Raw genomic sequence first — 20,160 nt, 5'->3', positions numbered from 1 at the left:
CCAACCCCTTCTGACAGCAGGAAGGCTCCTCAGGAAGCCCCAAGGACCCCGAGCCTCAAGTCAGGACCCACCTGTCACTTCGCATCTATGTTGTCCTCTCAACCAGAGGCTCCTGGGGGGCAAAGGCACGTTCCCAGCACCCAGCAAGCTCCCAAGAACAGTTGTTGGATAAATGAACACAAGCTCTCCTTTTAGGGCCCCTCTTCTGTGCTGTGCAGCACAGAAGCAGGCTGTCTGCATCTCTGCCCATCCCACGTTAACCTGACCTGCATGTTTCTTCAAAGTTCACTTACACCAGCACCCAGACCCACAACCCAGCCAAGCGAATGTTCGGAGCACAGTTAGGAAGAACACAAGTGTGTGGTTAGTTAGGAAGAACACACGTGTGTGGTTACACACACTGCTGGGCAGGCGCACACTCTCCTGAAATGCAGGAGACAAGCCTGCGACCTTTACTCATTTCAAGCAAATCTCATCAAGGTTCCCAAGTAAATTTGGGGGCAACTAGCAGTTAACCAAAATTGAACTCAGAAAATTACACCTCCAAGGAAAATCACAGCACAGGATACATGTGGCTGGGTGCCTTGGAACTCTCCCGTCTGATGCCACCTCCTCACCACTCAGCCCCCCACCTGCTCTGGGGGTGCTGTCTCGGCGACATCTCCATCCGTCTTGCTCTCTGTGTTTCCACGCTGAGCCCTTCCTTTGTTCCCTGGTGCCGCAGCATCTGTGAGCGCACAGCCAGACCTCTCCCCATTCACCACAGGGTCATCCTCAAGATCGTCAATGTTTATCTGGAAAAACAGGTTGGAGAAGAGCCAGGGCGTTACTTACAGTGTGAACGCTGATGCTGAGATACGAATGGTGAGACGTGAACGGGCCCGCGCTGGGGACGCCCAGGGTCAATGCAAGACGCTGGACGGGAAAGAATGCAAGAACCCGAGGCTGTTGGACGCAGCAGGGACTCAGCTCTGGCTCAGGGGGACTTCGTCAGCGGCTCTACAGAAAGCCAGGGCCCTGAGGCTATGGGATATCTCTGCCTTCAGAGATGAGGTAAGGAAGACTCCTCAAATATTGTAATTCACTCCATTCATAGAGGACCACCTGCAGGACAAAACGTTAAATATATATATTCAGCCAATGCATTAAAGTTCCTTCTTCCTCCTTTCTCCTCAAGCCTCAGCTCCTCTCCAGCAGCAGGCAGGAAAAAAAGGCACCAAGGACCCATCAACCTACAAACTTTTCCTAATGAAAATGATAGGCCAGGAGAGGTGCTCACGCCTGTAATCCCAGCACTTTGGGAGGTCGATGCAGGCAGATCACTTGAGGTCAGAAATTCAAGACCAGCCTGGCCAACATGGCGAAACCCTGTCTCTACTAAAAACACAAAAATTAGCCGGGCACAGTGGCGGGTGCCTGTAATCCCAGCTACTCGGGAGGCTGAAGTGGGAGAATCGTTTGAACCCGGGAGGCAGAGGTTGCTGTGAGTCAAGATCGTACCACTACCCTCCAGCCTGGGCGACAGAGCAAGACTCTATCTCTAAATTTTTTTTAAAAAAGCTAACAGAGACCAGCATCAACAATTCTTTATGAACTAGGAGATTCTGATTCATCCGATCGGATGCACTAAGGTTCAAAAATAAATAAAACTGCCTGTTTAATTTAAAACATCTTGAAAACCACAAAGCTCAGAAAACACAATCAGCTCCAAGCCCCACAGCCCTGAGATAGTTTCTGAAACAGAATTGAGCCTCGGCTGCACCTGGGGACTCTCCCTGGTGGGAGCACAAGACAGACACCCCGGCTGTGGCTGCCGGAGAGAAGAAAGCACAGACACCCCGGCCGTGACTGCCGGAGAGAAGAAAGCACAGACACCCCAGCCGTGGCTGCCGGAGAGAAGAACGCACAGACAACCCCCCGGCCGTGGCTGCTGGAGAGAAGAAAGCACAGACACCCCGGCCGTGGCTGCTGGAGAGAAGAATGCACAGACAACCCCCCGGCCGTGGCTGCCGGAGAGAAGAAAGCACAGACACCCAGGCCGTGGCTGCCGAAGAGAAGAAAGCACAGGGCAGGGCTGTGCTCGCCGGTCGGTTGGCTTTCTCTCCAATGGAGGCTCCCACATGACAAGGATACAACTCAGGAGCATCTTACGCCCGCTGAGACAACTCAGGAGCATCTTACACCTGCTGAGACAACTCAGGAGCATCTTACGCCCGCTGAGACAATTCAGGAGCATCTTACGCCCGTCGACAAAATCCATGGCAGTACAGACGTGTTATGTAAAAAGAGCCCCTGACTTGAAAACACTGACACTCCACCAAAACGAGGTTTGTCCCTTCCCAGCAGCACCATGACGGTGATTCTCATGGTGATAGCTCCTTCTGCCTGGCCTTTGCTGGCGAAGCTGGGGCCTAGGCATGGGCCGGCTGCTTTGCACCCTGCGGTAAAGGAAGAAAGCTGAAACAAAGCCTACTGTTGAAATGTTTCTAACCTGTGGGCGGTCACTGGTAAATTGGATCTACACCATCTACAACATTCAACTGATGACGATGTCTCTTGGTGAAGCTGGGTGCTGGTTTACTTGTCTGTTTTTAGAGATGGGGTCTCACTGTGTTGCCCAGGCTGGCCTCAAATTCCTGTGGTCAAGGGATCCTCCTGCCTCAGCCTCCCCAGGAGCTGGGACTACAGGTACACGCCACCACACCCAATTTACTTTTTTTTTTTTTTCTTTTTTTGAGACGGAGTCTTGCTCTGTTGCCCAGGCTGGAGAGCAATGGCATGATCTTGGCTCACTGCAACCTCCGCCTCCCGGATTCAAGTGATTCTCCTGCCTCAGCCTCCCGAGTAACTGGGACTACAGGCATGCGCCACCATGCCAGGCTAATTTTTGTATTTTTAGTAGAGATGGGGTTTCACCATGTTGGCCAGGCTGGTCTCGAACTCCTGACCTCAGGTGATCTGCCCGCCTCGGCCTCCCAAAGTGCTGGGATTACAGGCGTGAGCCACCGTGCCCGGCCAACAACCAATTTACTTTTATTAATTCATGCTGACTTCCTAAGAAAAAAAATTCTTATTCTGAGGTGTTTGACAAATCGAATTCATAAAAAGCTCTATGCCAAGCTGAACTTCAATGGAAAGGAGCCTGCCTGTGTACACGGACAGCGTGTATGATAGGCTCTGGAGCCTGTGTACATGGACAGCATGTGTGATAAGCTCAGGAGCCTGTGTACACGGACAGCACGTGTGATAAGCTCAGGAGCCTGTGTACACGGACAGCAAATGTGATAGGCTCAGGAGCCTGTGTACACGGACACCACGTGTGATAGGCTCAGACCCTGTCTGTGTACACGGACAGTACATGTGATAGGCCCAGGAGCCTGTCTGTGTAAATGGACAGCACATGTGATAGGCTCAGGAGCCTGTGTACACGGACACCACGTGTGATAGGCTCAAGAGCCTGTGTACACGGACAGTATGTGTGATAGGCCCAGGAGCCTGTCTGTGTACACAGGCAGCACATGTGATATGCTCAGGAGCCTGTCTGTGTACACAGGCAGCACATGTGATATGCTCAGGAGCCTGTCTGTGTACACAGACAGCACGTGTGAGAGGCCCAAGAGCCTGTCTGGGTACACGGACAGCACGTGTCATAGGCCCAGGAGCCTGTCTGTGTACATGGACAGCACGTGTGATAGGCCCAAGAGCCTGTCTGTATACACGGACAGCACGTGTGATAGGCCCAGGAGCCTGTCTGTGTACACGGACGCCACGTGTGATAGGCTCAAGAGCCTGTGTACACGGACAGTATGTGTGATAGGCCCAGGAGCCTGTCTGTGTACACAGGCAGCACGTGTGATATGCTCAGGAGCCTGTCTGTATACACAGACAGTACATGTGATAGGCTCAGAAGCCTGTCTCTATACACGGACAGTACATGTGATAGGCCCAGGAGCCTGTCTGTGTACACAGGCAGCACATGTGATATGCTCAGGAGCCTGTCTGTGTACACAGACAGTACATGTGATAGGCTCAGGAGCCTGTCTGTGTACACGGACAGCACGTGTGAGAGGCCCAAGAGCCTGTCTGTGTACACGGACAGCACGTGTCATAGGCCCAGGAGCCTGTCTGTGTACATGGACAGCACGTGTGATAGGCTCAGGAGCCTGTCTGTGTACATGGACAGCACGTGTGATAGGCTCAGGAGCCTGACTGTGTACACGGACAGCACTGGTGATAGGCCCAGAAGCCTGTCTGTGTACACGGATAGCACGTGTGACAGGCCCCCGAAGCCCATCTGTGTACACGGACAGCACGTGTGACAGGCTCAAGAGCCCGTCTGTGTACACGGACAGCACAGGTGATAGGCCCAGAAGCCTGTGTACACGGACAGCACGTGTCATAGGCCCAGGAGCCTGTCTGTGTACACGGACAGCACATGTGACAGGCCCCGAAGCCCATCTGTGTACACGGACAGCACATGTCATAGGCCCAGGAGCCTGTCTTTGTACACGGACAGCACAGGTGATAGGCCCCGAAGCCCATCTGTGTACACGGACAGCCATGTGCAACAGGCCCATAGCCCATGTGTGTACACGGATAGCATGGGTGACAGGCCCCAAAGCCCATCTGTGTACACGGACACCATGGGTGACAGGCCCAGTTTTGCTTCTTCAGTGAAGTTTTGGTGATGACACATGATTTGCTGCAATCTCTACTGACATGCATCAGCTCTAAAATGCTGTCGATCACCCTCAGATAAACCTTATTACTGGCTGGGTGCGGTGGCTCATGCCTGTAATCCCAGTACTTTGGGAGGCAGAGGTGGGCGGATGGCGAGGTCAGGAGATCAAGACCATCCTGGCGAACACAGTGAAACCCCATCTCTACTAAAAATACAAAAAAACTTGCCGGGCGTGGTGGCGGGCGCCTGTAGTCCCAGCTACTCGGGAGGCTGAGGCAGGACAATGGGGTGAATCCAGGAGGCAGAGCTTGCAGTGAGCCAAGATGGTGCCACTGCAGTCCAGCCTGGGCGACAGCGCGAGACTCCGTCTCAAAAAACAAAACAAAACAAAACGCCTTATTACCTACCCAAAAGCTGTGACTGTCATTAGTTTTAGGGTCTCAAATGGGGAACATTTCACAAGGTTCTTGTCCACGGCTGATCTTCTTTAGGACAAAGCTCGATGAGCATTTCACTTAATAACCAGGAAGGAGTTTTATCTTTTTTTAGGGGGAGAGGAAAATGTCCATTTTTCCTAAAAAAAAGAAAAAAAAAAAAAAAAAAAAAAGGTGATGTTTAGTAGAGACGGAGTTTCACCACGTCGGCCAGGCTGGTCTCGAACTCCTGACCTCAGGTGGTCTACCCGCCTCGGCCTCCCAAAGTGCTGGGATTACAGGCATGAGCCACCACACCCAGCCTGAGGTTGTCTTTGTTGGAACTTTTTTTTTTTTGAGACAGGGTCTCACTTTGTCACCCAGGCTGGAGTACGGTGGCGTCATCTCAGCTCACTGCAGCCTTGACCTCCTGGGTTCAAGCTATCCTCCCGTCTCAGCCTCCTGAGTAGCTGTGACCACAGGTGAGTGCCACCATACTTGGACAATTTTTTCCTATTGTTTGTAGAGATGGGGTTTTGCCACGTTGCCCAGGCTGGTCTCACACACCTGAGCTCAAGTAATGGACCTGCCTAGACCTCCCAAAGTGATGGGACTACAGGTGTCAGCCACCAACCCTAGCCTGGAATGTTTTATACTTTTAAAAATTCAGTATCTTTAATAGATAAAAGGGCTCAGATTTTTTTATTTCTTCACATGTCAATTTAGACAAGTTTTACCTTTAAAGGAACTTGCCCATTTGTCTAACCTGGAAAACTTATTAGCAGGAAGTTCCTTATTGCCGTTACTATCTGCACCATCTGTACCTGTGAACACTCCTCTCCCATCCCTGAAAATGGTAATGTACCTGGACCTTCCCTTTTTCCCTCCATCACTCAATCTAGAGTTTTTGCCAACTTGGTTTGAGAGAACCAAGTTTTGCTCTTACTGATTTTCTCCATTGTGTCCATATTCTATTCTATGCATTCCTCTCTGATTAGTTTCTTCCTTCTACACATTTTCAGTTTAATTTACTCTTTTTCTAGTTTAAGGTACAAGTTTCAGGTAAATTTCTAGATTTTTAAACACTTTTCTAATTTAAAATTTACGATGATAAAGTTCTAATCATCGTTTCAGTTGCATCCCACAAATTTTGATAAGTTGTTATTTTCATTACCAATCAGTTCAAAAAATATTCTAGGCCAGGCATGGTAGCTCACATCTATAATCCTAGCACACTGGCTTTCCAAAAAAAAATGAAAACATTAGCCAGGTGTGGTGACACGCACTTGTATTTCCACCTACTTGGGAGGCTGAGGTGGGAGAATGGTTTGAGCCCAGGAGTTCAAGGTTACAGTGAGCTATAATTGTGACACTGAACTCCAGCCTGGGCAACAGGGCGAGACTCTGTCTCTAAAAAACCAAAACACACACACACCCACACACAGCAAAAACTGACAGGGTTGAAAGTAGAAATAGACAAATCCACAATTATCATTATGATTTATTTATTTTTATTTATTTATTTTTTTTTTTTGAGACAGAGTCTCGCTGCGTCGCCCAGGCCGGAGTCTGGTGGCACAATCTCAATTCATTGCAATCTCCGCCTCCTGGGTTCAAACAATTCTCCTGCCTCAGCCTCCCAAGTAGCTGGGATTACAGGCACCCACCACCATGCCTGGTTAATTTTTGTGTTGCAAATGGAAGTTTTTTTTTTTTTTTTTTTGAGACAGAGTCTCTCTCTGTCACCCAGGCTGCAGTGCAGTGGTGCATCTCAGCTCACTGCAAGCTCCGCCTCCTGGGTTCATGCCATTCTCCTGCCTCAGCCTCCCGAGTAGCTGGGACTACAGGCACCCGCCGCCACACCAGGCTAATTTTTTTGTATTTTTTTAGTAGAGACGGGGTTTCACCGTGTTAGCCAGGATGGTCTCAATCTCCTGACCTCGTGATCCGCCCGCCTCGGCCTCCCAAAGTGCTGGGATTACAGGTGTGAGCCACCACACCCGGCCCAATTTTTGTATTCTTAGTAGAGACGGGGTTTCACCATGTTGGCCAGGCTGGTCTCGAACTCCTGACCTCAGGTGATCCGCCCATCTCTGCCTCCCAAAGTACTGGGAGCTGTAATCCCAGCACTTTGGGAGGCCAAGGCAGAAGGATCTCTTGAGCCCAGGAGTTCAAGACCAATCTAGGCAACATAAAGAGATCCTGTCTCTAAATAAATAAAATTTTTTAAAAAGAGACACACCATGTCTCTCACAATGCATTCACATTCATAAGCATTTAGTCGTAAGTGGCTGTTCACTGTCTCTCATACTTCTGTTTATTAAGAGCTATTTAACAGAATGCCAATAAACATTTCGATTATATTATTTCCAAATATGAGTTTTAAAGGCAAAAAAGCATAGAATGCTTAAATTAAGACTGATATGTGCCACTGAATAAAATTCTCTGAAATTCCTAAGAACACAGCACGATAAGCAGTCACTCATCCACGGAGGCTGTCAGTGTTATTGACACTCAAAACTCACTCCAGAAAGTCCACAAGGGTTTGTGTGGTTTCTGACCTTACAGACTCTTACTCTGTCAACTCACGAACAACACTTTTTCCAAATTCCCACCAACACAAATATAAATACCAAAAAGATTAAATATTTAAATGGGAAAAAAAAAGCATTAAAAGAACAAGCTGAGCACAGTAGGGTATGATGTAGTCCCAGCTGCTCAGGAGGCTGAGGCAGGAGGATCACCTGAACCCAGGAGTTCGAGACCAGCAACCAGCCTGGGCAACACTGTGAGACCCTGTCTGTAACTTAAAAAAAAAAAAAAAAAAAAAAAAGCCGGGCGCAGTGGCTCACGCCTGTAATCCCAGCACTTTGGGAGGCTGAGGCGGGCGGATCACGAGGTCAGGAGATCGAGACCATCCTGGCTAACACGGTGAAACCCCGTCTCTACTAAAAATACAAAAAATTAGCCGGGTGTGGTGGTGGGCGCCTGTAGTCCCAGCTACTTGAGAGGCTGAGGCAGGAGAATGGCGTGAACCCGGGAGGTGGAGCTTGCAGTGAGCCGAGATCATGCCACTGCACTCCAGCCTGGGTGACAGAGCAAGACTCTGTCTCAAAAAAAAAAAAAAAAAAAAAAAAAGTCACATCAGGGAAGATCTATGTGAAGACACTAGAGAGAGGGATGTATAACAATGAGAAAAGTGGCTTCAGTATCTTTCAGCACGCAGAAATTAAAGAAGTTAAAGAACAAACACAAACCGAGAAAATACGTTAGAGACAATTGATAGCAAGCTTCCTTCCACGAGCAAAAAGACTGTCCAAACTCCCTATACGTTAGAGACAATTGATAGCGAGCTTCCACGAACAAAAAGACTGTCCAAACTCCCTATACGTTAGAGACAATTGATAGCAAGCTTCCACGAACAAAAAGACTGTCCAAACTCCCTATAAAAAGGCAAAGGATATAAACAGGTTGTCACAAAGAGAAATATAAATGGTCAACGAATATATAGCTAGGTGCTGCATTTCACTAACAAAGAAATGTAAAATAAAATAATGTGATATCATTTTTGACAAATTACATTGACAAAAATTTAAAAAGACTTACGGGGCCAAGCACAGAGGCTCATGTCTGTAATGCCAACACTCTGAGAGGCCAAGGTGAGAGGACTATTTGAGCCCAGGAGTTCAAGGTTGCAGTGAGCTAGGGTTGTGCCAATGCACTCCAGCCTGGGCAACAGAGCAAGATTCCATCTCAAAAAAAAAAAAGCTTTCAGTAACTGCTGTGAATCTAGCAAATTACTGAACCTTGACGGTGGTCTTGGGGACCACTAAAGGTGGAACTGATGTGAGAAGGGCAGTCAACCATGCATGGTGACTCATGCCTGTAGTACCAGCACTTTGTGAGGCTGAGATGGACAGATTGTTTGAGCGCAGAAGTTCTAGACCAGCCTGGGCAACAAAGCGAAACCTCATCTCTACAAAAAAAAAAAAAAAAAAAAATATTGCCCGGGCGTGGTGACATCCACCCGTAGTCCTAGATGCTCAGGAGGCTGAGATGGGAGGATCGCAGAGCCCGCAGAGGCAGAGTTACAGACGGAGGCCAGGGCTTAGGAGAAAACGTCACAGGACCGCATGAGGAAACCATACAGTCAAACTGTTACTTCCCTGTGCCAGAAACGTGCTGCCGGAGATGCAGCTAAGAGTAAGACTAACCCGCTGGGTTAGGCTGATGGGGATGCAGCCAAGAGCAAGGCCCTGGGTTAGGCAGGGTTGTTGTGAAGATTAAAGGAGAATGCTCGCAGAGACCTGGCAAGTCCTCAACCCTGGAACCGAGAGAAGGCCCCTCTAGACTCGAGAAAGGACAGCCGTACCCGACTCCTGCTCCTACGCCATGGCCCCTCCCCCACGGTGGCCCCAGGCTCCATTTAACCCCGCCCACGCCATCGCCTCGCCCCCGTCTTTAGCCACGCCCTTTAGCGTTACGGCCCCACGACAGCCACGTGGCCGCAGGCCTGTTTAACCCCACCCACGTCGTGGCCCGGCCCCAAGGACGTTGGCCACGCCCTTAGCATCAAGACCCCGCCCTCTCCACAGCCCGGACCCCGCTTAACCCCGCCCTTTCGGTAGCCCCGCCCCGACGGCATGGCCCCGCCCCATCCCTCAGCCCCGCCCACCTCACCGGGGTTAGAACCGAATTTAACTCCGCGGCCCGCCGTCTTGACCCCACGCCACCGCCCACCCGCGTCGCCCTGGCCGCGACGCACGGCCCCGCCCTCCCCACTGCAGCTGGGACCCACGTCACCCTTCCCACCCCTGGCATCACGACCCCGGCTCCCCGACCCGACTGGACGCTCGCCCCGCCCCACAACGTCACGGGCCACCCCGCCCCCACCCGGGCCGCCGCGCTCCTCACCAACTCGAAGCGGTTGTTGACTCGGACGCCCTCCTTCCGTGCACCCCCGGGGCGCCAGACACCAAGCTCCCGCTTGGGCTCTTCTTCTTCCGCGTCATCGTCATCACGGAGATCGAACTGCAGGGCGCCGGGCCCGAGGGGCTCCTGGCCACGCTGTTCCCCCCTCAGCCTCCGGAGGGCCCGGCGCGACATAGGACCGAACGACCACGACGGCTGGAGAGAGGGAGAAGGAAGCGCAGAAAACTCGGCGGTCGGCGCGCCTGCGCACTCCTGGCGCGGGGTGGGGGGCGGGGGAGCTGGCTGCGGCGCCTGCGCACTCCTGGCGCGGGGGTGGCGGGGCGGGGGAGCTGGCTGCGGCGCCTGCGCACTCTTGGCGCGAGGGGTGGGGGCGGGGCCTGGCGTGTGGCGCCTGCGCGTCGCGACTCTCCGGAACTTCCGCGCTTCAGTGGCGGCGTCTGGGCCGGCTCCGGTGGGTCCGGGCCAGGTCTCGGGAGAGCTGGGTGCCTGCGCGCCATGGGCACCGGGCATGTAGAGGTGCCCCGTGGGGATGACGGGCTTTGATTCGGGGTAGGGGGCGCGCAGCCGGCGACAGTCGGCCCTGCCCGGCCTTGCCCATCCGTGTAGCCTGGAACCCTCAGCCACGTTCGGCCCGCCAGGGCCTGTCCCCGCACCGTGCCTGGAGCATTTCAGCTGCGTCTCGGACGTTGCTAGTTGGTCCTTTTCGTGTCACGGTGTCATTCGAGTGATCTAGCCGTCGATGCCCGCCTCTGCCCTGGCCTGGAGCCGCCGCCCCTCGAGCACCACTGAGGGACGCGGCCCTCACTGCCCGCCTGAGGCCTCCTTAGGGACAGTGGTTCTGACAGTTCTGGGACAGGCCACCCGCGTTTGTCACGATCTAAGGACCGGGCGCGGTGCTCACGCTTGTAATCCCAGCACTTTGGGAGGTCGAGGTGGGCGAATCACCTGAGGTCAGGAATTCGAGACCAGCCTGGGCAACATGGTGAAACAGTCTCTACTAAAAACACAAAAATTAGCTGGGCGTGGCTGCGCATGCCTGTAATCCCAGCTATTCGGGAGGCTGAGGCTGCAGTGAGCCGAGATCGCGCCACTGCACTCCAGCCTGGGTGACAGAGCCAGACCCTGTCTCAAAAAAATGAAAAAAATAAAGTAGATGAGGCTGAGACAGTGCTCGGTTCAGTGGGCGGACGGCACAGCTTCCTGTGCCTGGGGTTGGGGACATGGGGGCAGGAGGGCACAGAGAAGACAGGCGCCAGCAGCCTCCTGCCCGACTTACCGCGGCTTCATGAGCCCAGGAAGCAGCCCTGGTGGGCCGGCCTGGCCCCTCCCAGGATGGGTTAGGGTTTTATTTTATTTTCTGAGATGAGGTCTTGCTCTGTTGCCCAGGCTGGAGTGCAGTAGCGCAATCTCGGCTCACTGCAACCTCCATCTCCCAGGCTCAAGCAATTCTCCTGCCTTAGCCTCCCGAGTAGCTGGGACTACAGGGCATGCCCCACCATGCCCGGCTAATTTTTGTACTCTTAGTACAGATGGGGTTTCACCATGTTGGCCAGGCTGGTCTCGAACTCCTGACCTCAAGTGATCTGCCCACCTCACCCTCCAAAAGTGCTGGGATTACAGGTGTGAGCCACTTCACCTGCCGTGGGTTAGGATTTTAACATGGGCTTTCATTTCCAAGTGTTCCTGTATGAATTACAACCCAGTCTCCCCATGATAGGGAGTGTGAGCCCCCATAGAACCAGAACAACCGTCGTCCTTACCAAGCACTACACATTAGCTTATTGTTGGCTGGGTGACCGGAGGAGATCGCTGACCCTCTCTGTGCCTGTTTTCTTATTTTTAAACAGGAATAAAAATACAGGCCAGAGAGTCCGTGAAGTGCTTACACATGTGCTAGAAGCTGGCTATTTTTACTGGGGGCTCTAATTTTGTGTGTTTGGATTTCCTGGACCCCAGCTGACAGGAGTATTTTCTCCTACAGGCCCATCAGTTACTACAAGTACTGTCCCTTCTGACTTCCAGGCCCCACGGCCAGCATTACAGCCTGGAGTCAAAGTTCTTGGGTGAGCTGTGTATCTTTGGCCAAATTCTTTGACCTTGTTGAGCGTCAGTTCCCTCATCTGTAAGATGAGATGACGGCAGAACATCACGGAGGAGCAGGGCAGGGCCCTGTAACAGGCTGAGCCGGGCGAAGGTGAGCAGACAGCACTCGGCACAGGGCCTGTCTAGAGCCTGCAGTCACACCTCCTGCCCCTGTGAATCCTCTCCCTGGAGAACAAGAATAGGGATCTGGGAAATGAGACCAAAGTGCCCCCCAGGCCAGCAGGTGTGGCCAGAGGAGCTGATGGGCAGTAGTCTGTGCCGTCCGCATGCAGCCCTGACTGTGGTGGCCAGGACCACGAAGCTGGTAGAGGCAGCCAGGGCTGCGTGGACAGAGCAGGCCTGGAGCCCTCCTTGCCTGGTGGGCACCTGACTGTGCTAAGCCAGGAGGCCTTTCCTCGTCCTGGAAGGCAGGTGGCCCCTCAAGCCCAGCTTCAACCTTGGGAGAACATGCCATGCTGGGTGAATCCTCAGCGCACATCCGACAGAAGCCTGTGAGACCTTTATTAGGCCAAGAGTGACCATGTGCACAGATTTACAGAGCTGCTCCTCCCTGTGCAGGGACCACCCAGCATCTTCAGGAGCCTCTGGGCCAGGGGCGAGTGAGGACAGCACCAGAATGTGGTAGGGCCAGGAGAGGCAGGACACATGTGGTTTGGACCCCAGGGAAAGGGAAAGGGCGGGGAGCAGCTTGGCATGGACCTTTTTTTTTTTTTGAGACAGACTCTCCCTCTGTTGCCCAGGCTGGAGTGCAGTGGCGCAATCTCAGCTCACTGCAACCTCCACCTCCCGGGTTCAAGCGATTCTCCTGCCTCAGCCTCCCGCGTAGCTGGGATTAACAGGCTCCTGCCACTACACCTGGCTAATTTTTGCATTTTCAGTAGAGACGACATTTTATCATGTTGGCCAGGCTGGTCTCAAACTCCTGACCTCAGGTGATCCTCCCTCCTCGGCCTCCCAAAGTGCTGGGATTACAGGCATAAGCCACCACGCCTGGCCAGACCTTTCAAACAGAGGTGGAGGTGCCTCCCAGGAGGACCCTGCCCACTCAGAGACTTTCCAGATGCCTCTGCTGCCTGAGTCCCCACAAAGGGAGAGCAGAGGCAAGCAGGGCGCTCTGGTCCAGCTGGGAGCCAAGATACCCTATCCCCACCTGGACTTCCACTGGGGAGGGGAAACTGCCGTTCTCATTCCTGGGGACGGAGAAGAGAATGGGAACATGGGATGCAGTCTGTGCCAGGATCTAGAACTTTCTGCTTTCTCTCCTCAGTGAGAAAACCCACCCCGTTTCCTCCCTGGCAAGGAATCCTGAGAAGAAACAGCCTCCCCCAGGGAGGGCTCTGAAGTGCGCCTGAACCCAAGTGAGCTCTGGGGCCAAGAAACAGTGTATATAAATATATAGGCTGTATGTATATATTATAAACGTATCTATATATGTATATATGTACATGCACAGCTCAGAGCGTCCTAGCCTGATACAGGGCCTGCCTGGTGCCTCCTGGAGGCCTGGCCACCTGGGGCTGTCATTTGAAGTCAAGAGTCCTGGTGTTAGGGATGTAGAGGGATTGGGTCTGGCGACTGCGTCGTGGCGTAGTGTTGAGGACGTCCACGCTCTTGCGGCTGGAATGCACCACATCTGCCACAAAGCTGGTGCACTCACTGCAGACATCCTTCAGGACACAGCCGTGGGAGTAGATGTGGGGGAACGCCTCCTCCACGATCTGCCACTGTGGCCCTTGCAGAGACCTGGGGAGCGGGAGAGGGCGCTCAGGCAGAGGAGCCAGCCAGGGTGCCACACCCCCTCCCTGCTTGTGCATCCCACAGCCCCCTCCTGGCTACCTTTCACCCTAGGCCTTCCCTTGGCCCTCAGGCAACAAACACAGCTAGCAGTGTTCATCTCAGCAAAGCCTGTTCCCTGACCACCCAAGTCCAGTTTCCATCTCATACTGCTCAGCCTCCCAGAGCCCTACACCACGATCTGTCTCTGCCTTGGATTTCCATTTCCTTGGGGTGTCCTAGCAAACAGACAAAGCCGGCTCCCTCCACCCCAGCTCCCAAGTTCCTCTTCACGCCCGACCACCACAGTGACGTCAGCAGCAAGGCAAAGAACGCACTGAAAGATGTCTCTTCTCTGGATTGGCGCGGTTTTGGCAGCTGATACCCTCTGAGGACTCTCAAAGCCCAGTGTGTAGACAGGGATGTGTCCAAACTTCTTAGAAGGCATCTTCATCTGCAGCACAGAGGGAAGAGGTATGAACCAGGCATCACCACGGAGACATTCAGCTACACTCAGTGCTAGGGGACCTCCCTCCCCAATCTGAGACCTGTGTGGCAGCCAGAGCTGCCTGGAGAATATTCTCTGTCCCTGCGCTCTCCGATGTCTCCTCTGTGCCTTTTGGCTGAAGACTGGCACGGGATTCCTGCTTGCTGCACATCTGGACGGGGCTTCTTAGAGGACAAGAACCGTCCCTTTTTATACCATACGGGACCTGCCGTATTTCCTGCACATCTGGACAGGGGCTTCTTAGAGGGCAAGAACCATCCCTTTTTATACCATGCAGGACCTGCCACCATGCCCTGCACATAATCAACATTTAACATGGATGAGGTGGAAGTTTTTCCATTGCCAAGTGGCAGGATGTAGAGTAAGATTTAAAAATAGTGGTAGTAAAAGTACTCCCTAAGCAGAGTCTTGCTTCTGAACTGAGGCCTGATAGGTAACATATATATAATATATATATATATTTTTTTTGAAGACACAAGTCTTGCTCTGCTGCCCAGGCTGGAGTGCAGAGGCACAGCCATACTCACTGCAGCCTTGAACTTCTAGGTTCAAGAGATCCTCCCACCTCAGCCTCCCAAAGTGCAGGAACTGCAGGCCTGAGCCACCGCGCCTGGCTGGTGACATACTTTTATTTGTATTTTATCTTTTTGAGACGGAGTCTCTGTCACCCAGGCCGTAGTGCAGTGGCACAATCATAGCTCACTGTGGCCTCCACCTCCCAGGTTCAAGTGATTCTCCTGCCTCAGCCTCCTGAGTAGCTGGGATTACAGGCGTGCGCCACCACGCCCAGCTAATTTTTTTGTATTTTTAGTAGAGATGGGGTTTCACCATGTTGGCCAGGCTGGTCTCAAGTGGTCTGCCAGCCTCATCGGCCTCCCAAAACGCTGGGATTACAGGTGTGAGCCACCGTGCCCAGCTGACATACTTTTAAATGTTAGGATCCCTTTACCTCTGTGCACCTGCACATAAGCACACACCCCAACTGCAATAAGAAGGCCCTCCTAAAACACCCAAAAAGTTACAGAATGTAAGAAGGTAGGACTTTTAGAGGGGAAGTGAAGGGTTTTTTGGCACGAGGCTACTAACATGGAATGTTTAAAAACAAAAACCTGTAAGGGTCTTTAAAAACTGCACACTATCTTGGAAAGTATAGGAATGGATTCTACCTGAAAGGAAATGGATGAGGTGCCTGGTGGGGGCAGTATCATCCAACACATCCAATCAAAGCCAGTGGAGCCCCTCATCTACCTTGCTCAGACCCCAGAGATCCCACATGGTCCTCACCTTTATGCTACAGGAAGTGCAGACAGCTCTGGAAGGGAACAGAGGAAATGCAGCATCAGCAGGGAGGAAGCCCACAAACAGACAGCTGAGAAACAGTCGCATCCCGGCCTCCACGCATCCGAGTTCAAACCATCCTTGCCTTCTGCTTGATGCTTGGTTACTTCAGTACTTTATTTTACTCCAAAATCTTGCTTTTCTTTATACTTAGGTATCCACCCAAAATACATGTGCTCCTCAGCATTCTCTCAGAAAGGTTGGCTCCAGGAGTTTTCTCCTGCCAAGTTTTCTATTGCCAAGCAGTAGGATATAGAGTAAGGTTTAAACATACTGGTGGTGGGCCAGACGTGGTAGCTTATACCTGTAATCCCAGCACTTTGGGAGGCCAAGGCAGGTGGATCACCTGAGGTCAGGAGTTCGAGACAAGCCTGACCAACACGGTGAAACCTCGTTTCTACTAAAAATACAAAAATTAGTTGGGCATGGCAGCAGGCACCTGTAATCCCAGCTACTTGGGGGGCTGAGACAGGAGAATGGCATGAACCTGGGAAGTGGAGGTTGCAGTGAGCTGAGATCACGCCACTGCACTCCAGCCTGGGGGACTGAGTGGTGGTAAAAGTCCCTCTGAAGCAGATTTTTGTTTCTGAACTGAGGCATGATGGGTCACATACTTTTGGAATGTTTAAAAACAAAAACCTACAAGGGTCTTTAAAAACTGCACACTCTTGGCCAGGCGCAATGGCTCACGCCTGTAATCCCAGCACTTAGGGAGGCCAAGGCAGGTGGATCACGAGGTCAGGTGTTCAAGATCGGCCTGGCCAAGATGGTGAAACCCCGTCTCTACTAAAAATACAAAAAATTAGCCGGGCATGGTGGCGGGCACTTGTAATTCCAGCTACTCGGGAGGCTGAGGCAGAATGGCGTGAACCCGGGAGGTGGAGCTTGCAGTGAGCTGAGATCGTGCCACTGCACTCCAGCCTGGGCAACAGAGCAAGACTCCATCTCAAAAAAAAAAAAAAAAATTCAAGGCTGGGCGTGGTGGCTCACTCCTGTAATCCCAGCACTTTGGGAGGCCAAGGTGGGCGATCACCTGAGGTCGGGAGTTGGAGATCAGCCTGACCAACATGGAGAAACCCCATCTCTACTAAAAATACAAAATTAGCCGGGTGTGGTGGCACATGCCTGTAATCCCAGCTACTCGGGAGGCTGAGGCAGGAGAATCACTTGAACCTGGGAGGCGGAGGTAGCAGTGAGCTGAGGTCGCGGCATTGCACTCCAGACTGGGCAACAAGAGTGAAACTCTATCTCAAAAAAAAAAAAAAAAAAAATTCAAACATGAGAGAATTAAAATGTAGACACCACATCCTCAGAAATGATCCCTGCTAGTAATGGTTTCCATCCTCCAGGCTTTTCCAAGCATAGATCAACAGAAATATACATAATTTTACAGATAAAATTAGGTGATTTTTTTTTTTTTTTCCCGGACAGGGTCTTGCTCTGTCACCTAGGCTGGAGTGCAGTGACACCATCATAGCTCACTGCACCCTGGACCTCCTTGGCTCAAGTGATTCTCCCACCTCAGCCTCCCAAAGTGCTGGGATTATAGGCATGAGCTGCCACACCCACCATACCCAGCCTTACCCTTTTTTTTTTTTTTTTTTGAGACAGTCTCGCTCTGTCACCCAGTCTGGAGTGCAGTGGCGCGATCTCGGCTCACTGCACCCTCCACCTCCCAGGTTGAAGCAATTCTCCTGCCTCAGCCTCCCGAGTAGCTGGGACTATAGACACCCGCCACCACACCCGGCTAATTTTTTGTATTTTTAGTAGAGACGGGGTTTCACTGTGTTAGCCAGGATGGTCTCAATCTCCTGATCTCGTGATCTGCCTGCCTCGGCCTCCCAAAGTGCTGGGATTACAGGTGTGAGCCACTGCGCCCGGCCCAGCCTTACTTTTTTATTCAGTCTGGGAAACTCTAGCTTTTACTTGGGTCGTTTGGATGACTTACAGTTAATGTGATGCTAGATACAGTTGTGTTTAAGGCTGTCATTTGCTATTTTCTTTTTGACTCATTTCTTTGTTCTTCTTTTCGTACCTTTTTTTGGATTAATTACTTTTTATGGTTCCATCTTATCTCCTTTGTTGGCTTATTAGCTGTAACTGTTTGATTTTAGTGGTTGCTTTAGGACTTATGGTATACATCTTTTACTTATCACAGTCTACCTTTAAGTAATATTTGTATAGCATGTATAATACCTTACTATACCTTATCATAGGGATTCACCTTATCATAGTGAACCTTAAAATAGTATACTTCTAGCCAGGCGCGGTGGCTCATGCCTGTAATCCCAACACTTTGGGAGGCAGAGGCGGGCAGATCCTGAGGTCAGGGGATCGAGACCATCCTGGCTAACATGGTGAAACCCCATCTCTACTAAAAATACAAAAAATTAGCTGGGCATGGTGGCGGGCGCCTGCAGTCCCAGGTACTCAAAAAGCTGAGGCAGGAGAATGGCGTGAACTTAGGAGGCGGAGCTTACAGTATGCCAAGGTCGCGCCACTGCAGTCCAGCCTGGGCGACAGAGCGAGACTCCGTCTCAAAAAAAAAAAGAAAAAAAAGTATACTTCCAATTTTCCCCTCTCCCTGACCTTCATGCTAACTGTTGTTATCAATGCTACTTATACATGTGTTACAAAACCCACCATACACTGTAATTAATTTTGTCTTGTTTTTTGCATGCCAGACATTTTATCTTGCTGAGGACTGGTTTGTTTTTTTGTTGCTTTTTAAAAAATTCTTATTCTTGAGCTTTGTTCTCAGAATCAGTTAAGATACTTGTGAACAGTTTGATCCTTTCAGGTCTTGCTTTTATGATTTATCACTCAGGCCTGGAGCAACAGTCACTTTGGGCTACTTACTCCACGTTAGTGAGGCCAGGCCTTCGTGTGCATTCCAGTTAGTGCCCTGTGAATTATGACATTTCTGGCAGTGGCTGGTGGAAACGGATGTTACTCATTCCTGGCCCTGAGCACCGTCCCTTCAGATCTTTAGAACAAGGGAAGGTAAATTTTTTGTGTAAAGGGCCAGAGAATAAACCTTTCAGGCGTGGCTGAGCGAGTAACAAATGGGTGTGGCTGTGTTCCAATGAGACTTTACTTGCAAAACAGGCCGAGGACCAGATTTGGCCCATGGCTATAGTCTGCCAATCTCTGCTTTAGGATAAATGTTCTGGAGCCTTCAGTCATTTCCTTCAGAGATGGGGGCCTTCTCTGAGGCTTTCTCGGTGCAGCCCTCTCCTCTGGAGTTCTGCACGGTGAACTCGAGCTGCTGTGGTCTCCCTAGATTCTCAGCTTTACCTCCTCCATTCGGAGATTCTGGCAGCTGTGGCTCATGACCTAGAAACTCTCCAGGCAATGACTGTGGTGATGGCAGGCCTGCCCTGTTGTGTTTCCTTTTTGTGGCCTGCTGTCTTGAAAACCATTGTTTCACATCCTGTTTGCTCTTGGCTGTGGAAGATGCCTAATACCCCATCTTGGCTGAAACTGGGAGTTGCTTAGCTATTTAAATTTAATTTAATTTAAATAAAATTTAAAATTTAACTCCTCATTCATACTAACCATATCTTGTGGACTCATCAGCCATGGAACATGCTAGAACATTCCTGAAATCACAGGAAGTTCTGTGGGCGGCACTGCCCAGAGGTTTCTCGCCTCCTCCTTCCCTTGTGAACTGACAGCTAAAGGGAAGGCTCACCTCTTGCAGAAGAGACAGGTGGGCGGCCACGAGAACAGCGGGAACTTGGCCCGGCAGCAGCAGCAAATCTGTCAGGAGAGACTGGTTAGAGCCCGGCTTTGTCCACAGCTCCCTGGGGTCCCGCCCTGTCCTTGCTGCCCCCTCAGGGCTCCCAACCCGATCATGAGCAAACAGTCCTGGGATCTGGCCCTGTCAGCACCTGCCCCTGACCCAGCGGGCAAGAGCGTAGCCCCACGTCTAGGCAGCCTCACCTTCCCCTTCTTCAGACTGCTGAAGAGCTCCTTGTTCTGCAAAAACTTTTCCATCTCGGCCTTCACCAGCACACGGCGCACGTCCATCACCTCTTCCACGGTCAGCGCCAGGCTTTCCACGGGGTGGCTAAACTCCTAGGGGACGGCCTCAGGTAGAAAGTCTTCTAAGCAGGAGGCTCCCCTAGCTTACTCTCCTTCCCTGAGGACCCTAACCCTCCCTGGCCTCAGCCTAGACAAGCCTGCGACCTTCTAAAACGCTGTCCGTCAGCCATCTTGTCCATCAGCCATCCATCCCCATGTCTCTGATGGGCCCTGCTGCTGCAGGCCAGGCCTCCCATGACCAGCGGACCCTGCCAGCCAGCCCAGCCTTCACTGGCCACGCTCCACACAAACTCCCCTCAGCCCATGTTTGTTCAAGTTGTCCCTGCCTGCAAACACACCATGGGCTGATCCACACCAGCCAGAGT

General features: G+C 51.8%; 2 protein-coding genes and 1 long non-coding RNA gene across 14 annotated transcripts in view; all 3 read right to left on the bottom strand.

The window, feature by feature from the left end:
- The window catches only part of TCF25 (transcription factor 25), a 35,263-nt gene extending 24,223 nt beyond the window's left edge, over positions 1-11,040 (bottom strand). For 3 of the 9 annotated variants that reach the window (XM_054455482.2, XM_054455483.2, XM_054455488.2), the window contains exons 1-2: positions 10,009-10,536; positions 633-794 (exon numbers count right to left, since the gene is read on the bottom strand). In XM_054455482.2, the coding sequence (XP_054311457.2) occupies positions 633-794; positions 10,009-10,536 (690 nt within the window). Of the gene's footprint in view, positions 1-632; positions 795-10,008 lie in introns of all 9 variants that reach the window. The other 6 variants (XM_063654611.1, XM_063654612.1, XM_054455484.2 and 3 more) reach the window with 4 other exon arrangements.
- On the bottom strand, positions 801-9,415 carry LOC134738557 (uncharacterized). Its single transcript, XR_010124337.1, has 3 exons — positions 9,402-9,415; positions 5,089-5,255; positions 801-1,104 (listed from the first exon to the last, which is right to left on the bottom strand). It is a non-coding gene; the product is annotated as an uncharacterized LOC134738557 (long non-coding RNA).
- A 1,569-nt stretch (positions 11,041-12,609) lies between the features above and the next one.
- SPIRE2 (spire type actin nucleation factor 2) overlaps positions 12,610-20,160 on the bottom strand; it is a 50,450-nt gene continuing 42,899 nt past the window's right edge. For 2 of the 4 annotated variants that reach the window (XM_054455491.2, XM_054455490.2), the window contains exons 11-15: positions 19,694-19,828; positions 19,443-19,510; positions 15,695-15,722; positions 14,241-14,356; positions 12,610-13,872 (exon numbers count right to left, since the gene is read on the bottom strand). In XM_054455491.2, the coding sequence (XP_054311466.1) occupies positions 13,650-13,872; positions 14,241-14,356; positions 15,695-15,722; positions 19,443-19,510; positions 19,694-19,828 (570 nt within the window). In that variant the 3' untranslated portion in view covers positions 12,610-13,649. Of the gene's footprint in view, positions 13,873-14,240; positions 14,357-15,694; positions 15,723-16,726; positions 16,993-19,442; positions 19,511-19,693; positions 19,829-20,160 lie in introns of those variants that run through there. The other 2 variants (XM_054455493.2, XM_063654613.1) reach the window with 2 other exon arrangements.

The sequence above is a fragment of the Pongo pygmaeus genome, chromosome 18 (assembly GCF_028885625.2).
Source record: "Pongo pygmaeus isolate AG05252 chromosome 18, NHGRI_mPonPyg2-v2.0_pri, whole genome shotgun sequence".
Taxonomy (NCBI): domain Eukaryota; kingdom Metazoa; phylum Chordata; class Mammalia; order Primates; family Hominidae; genus Pongo; species Pongo pygmaeus.
The sequence above is the reverse complement of the archived record's forward strand: the minus strand, read 5'-3'. Positions and strand labels throughout refer to the sequence as shown.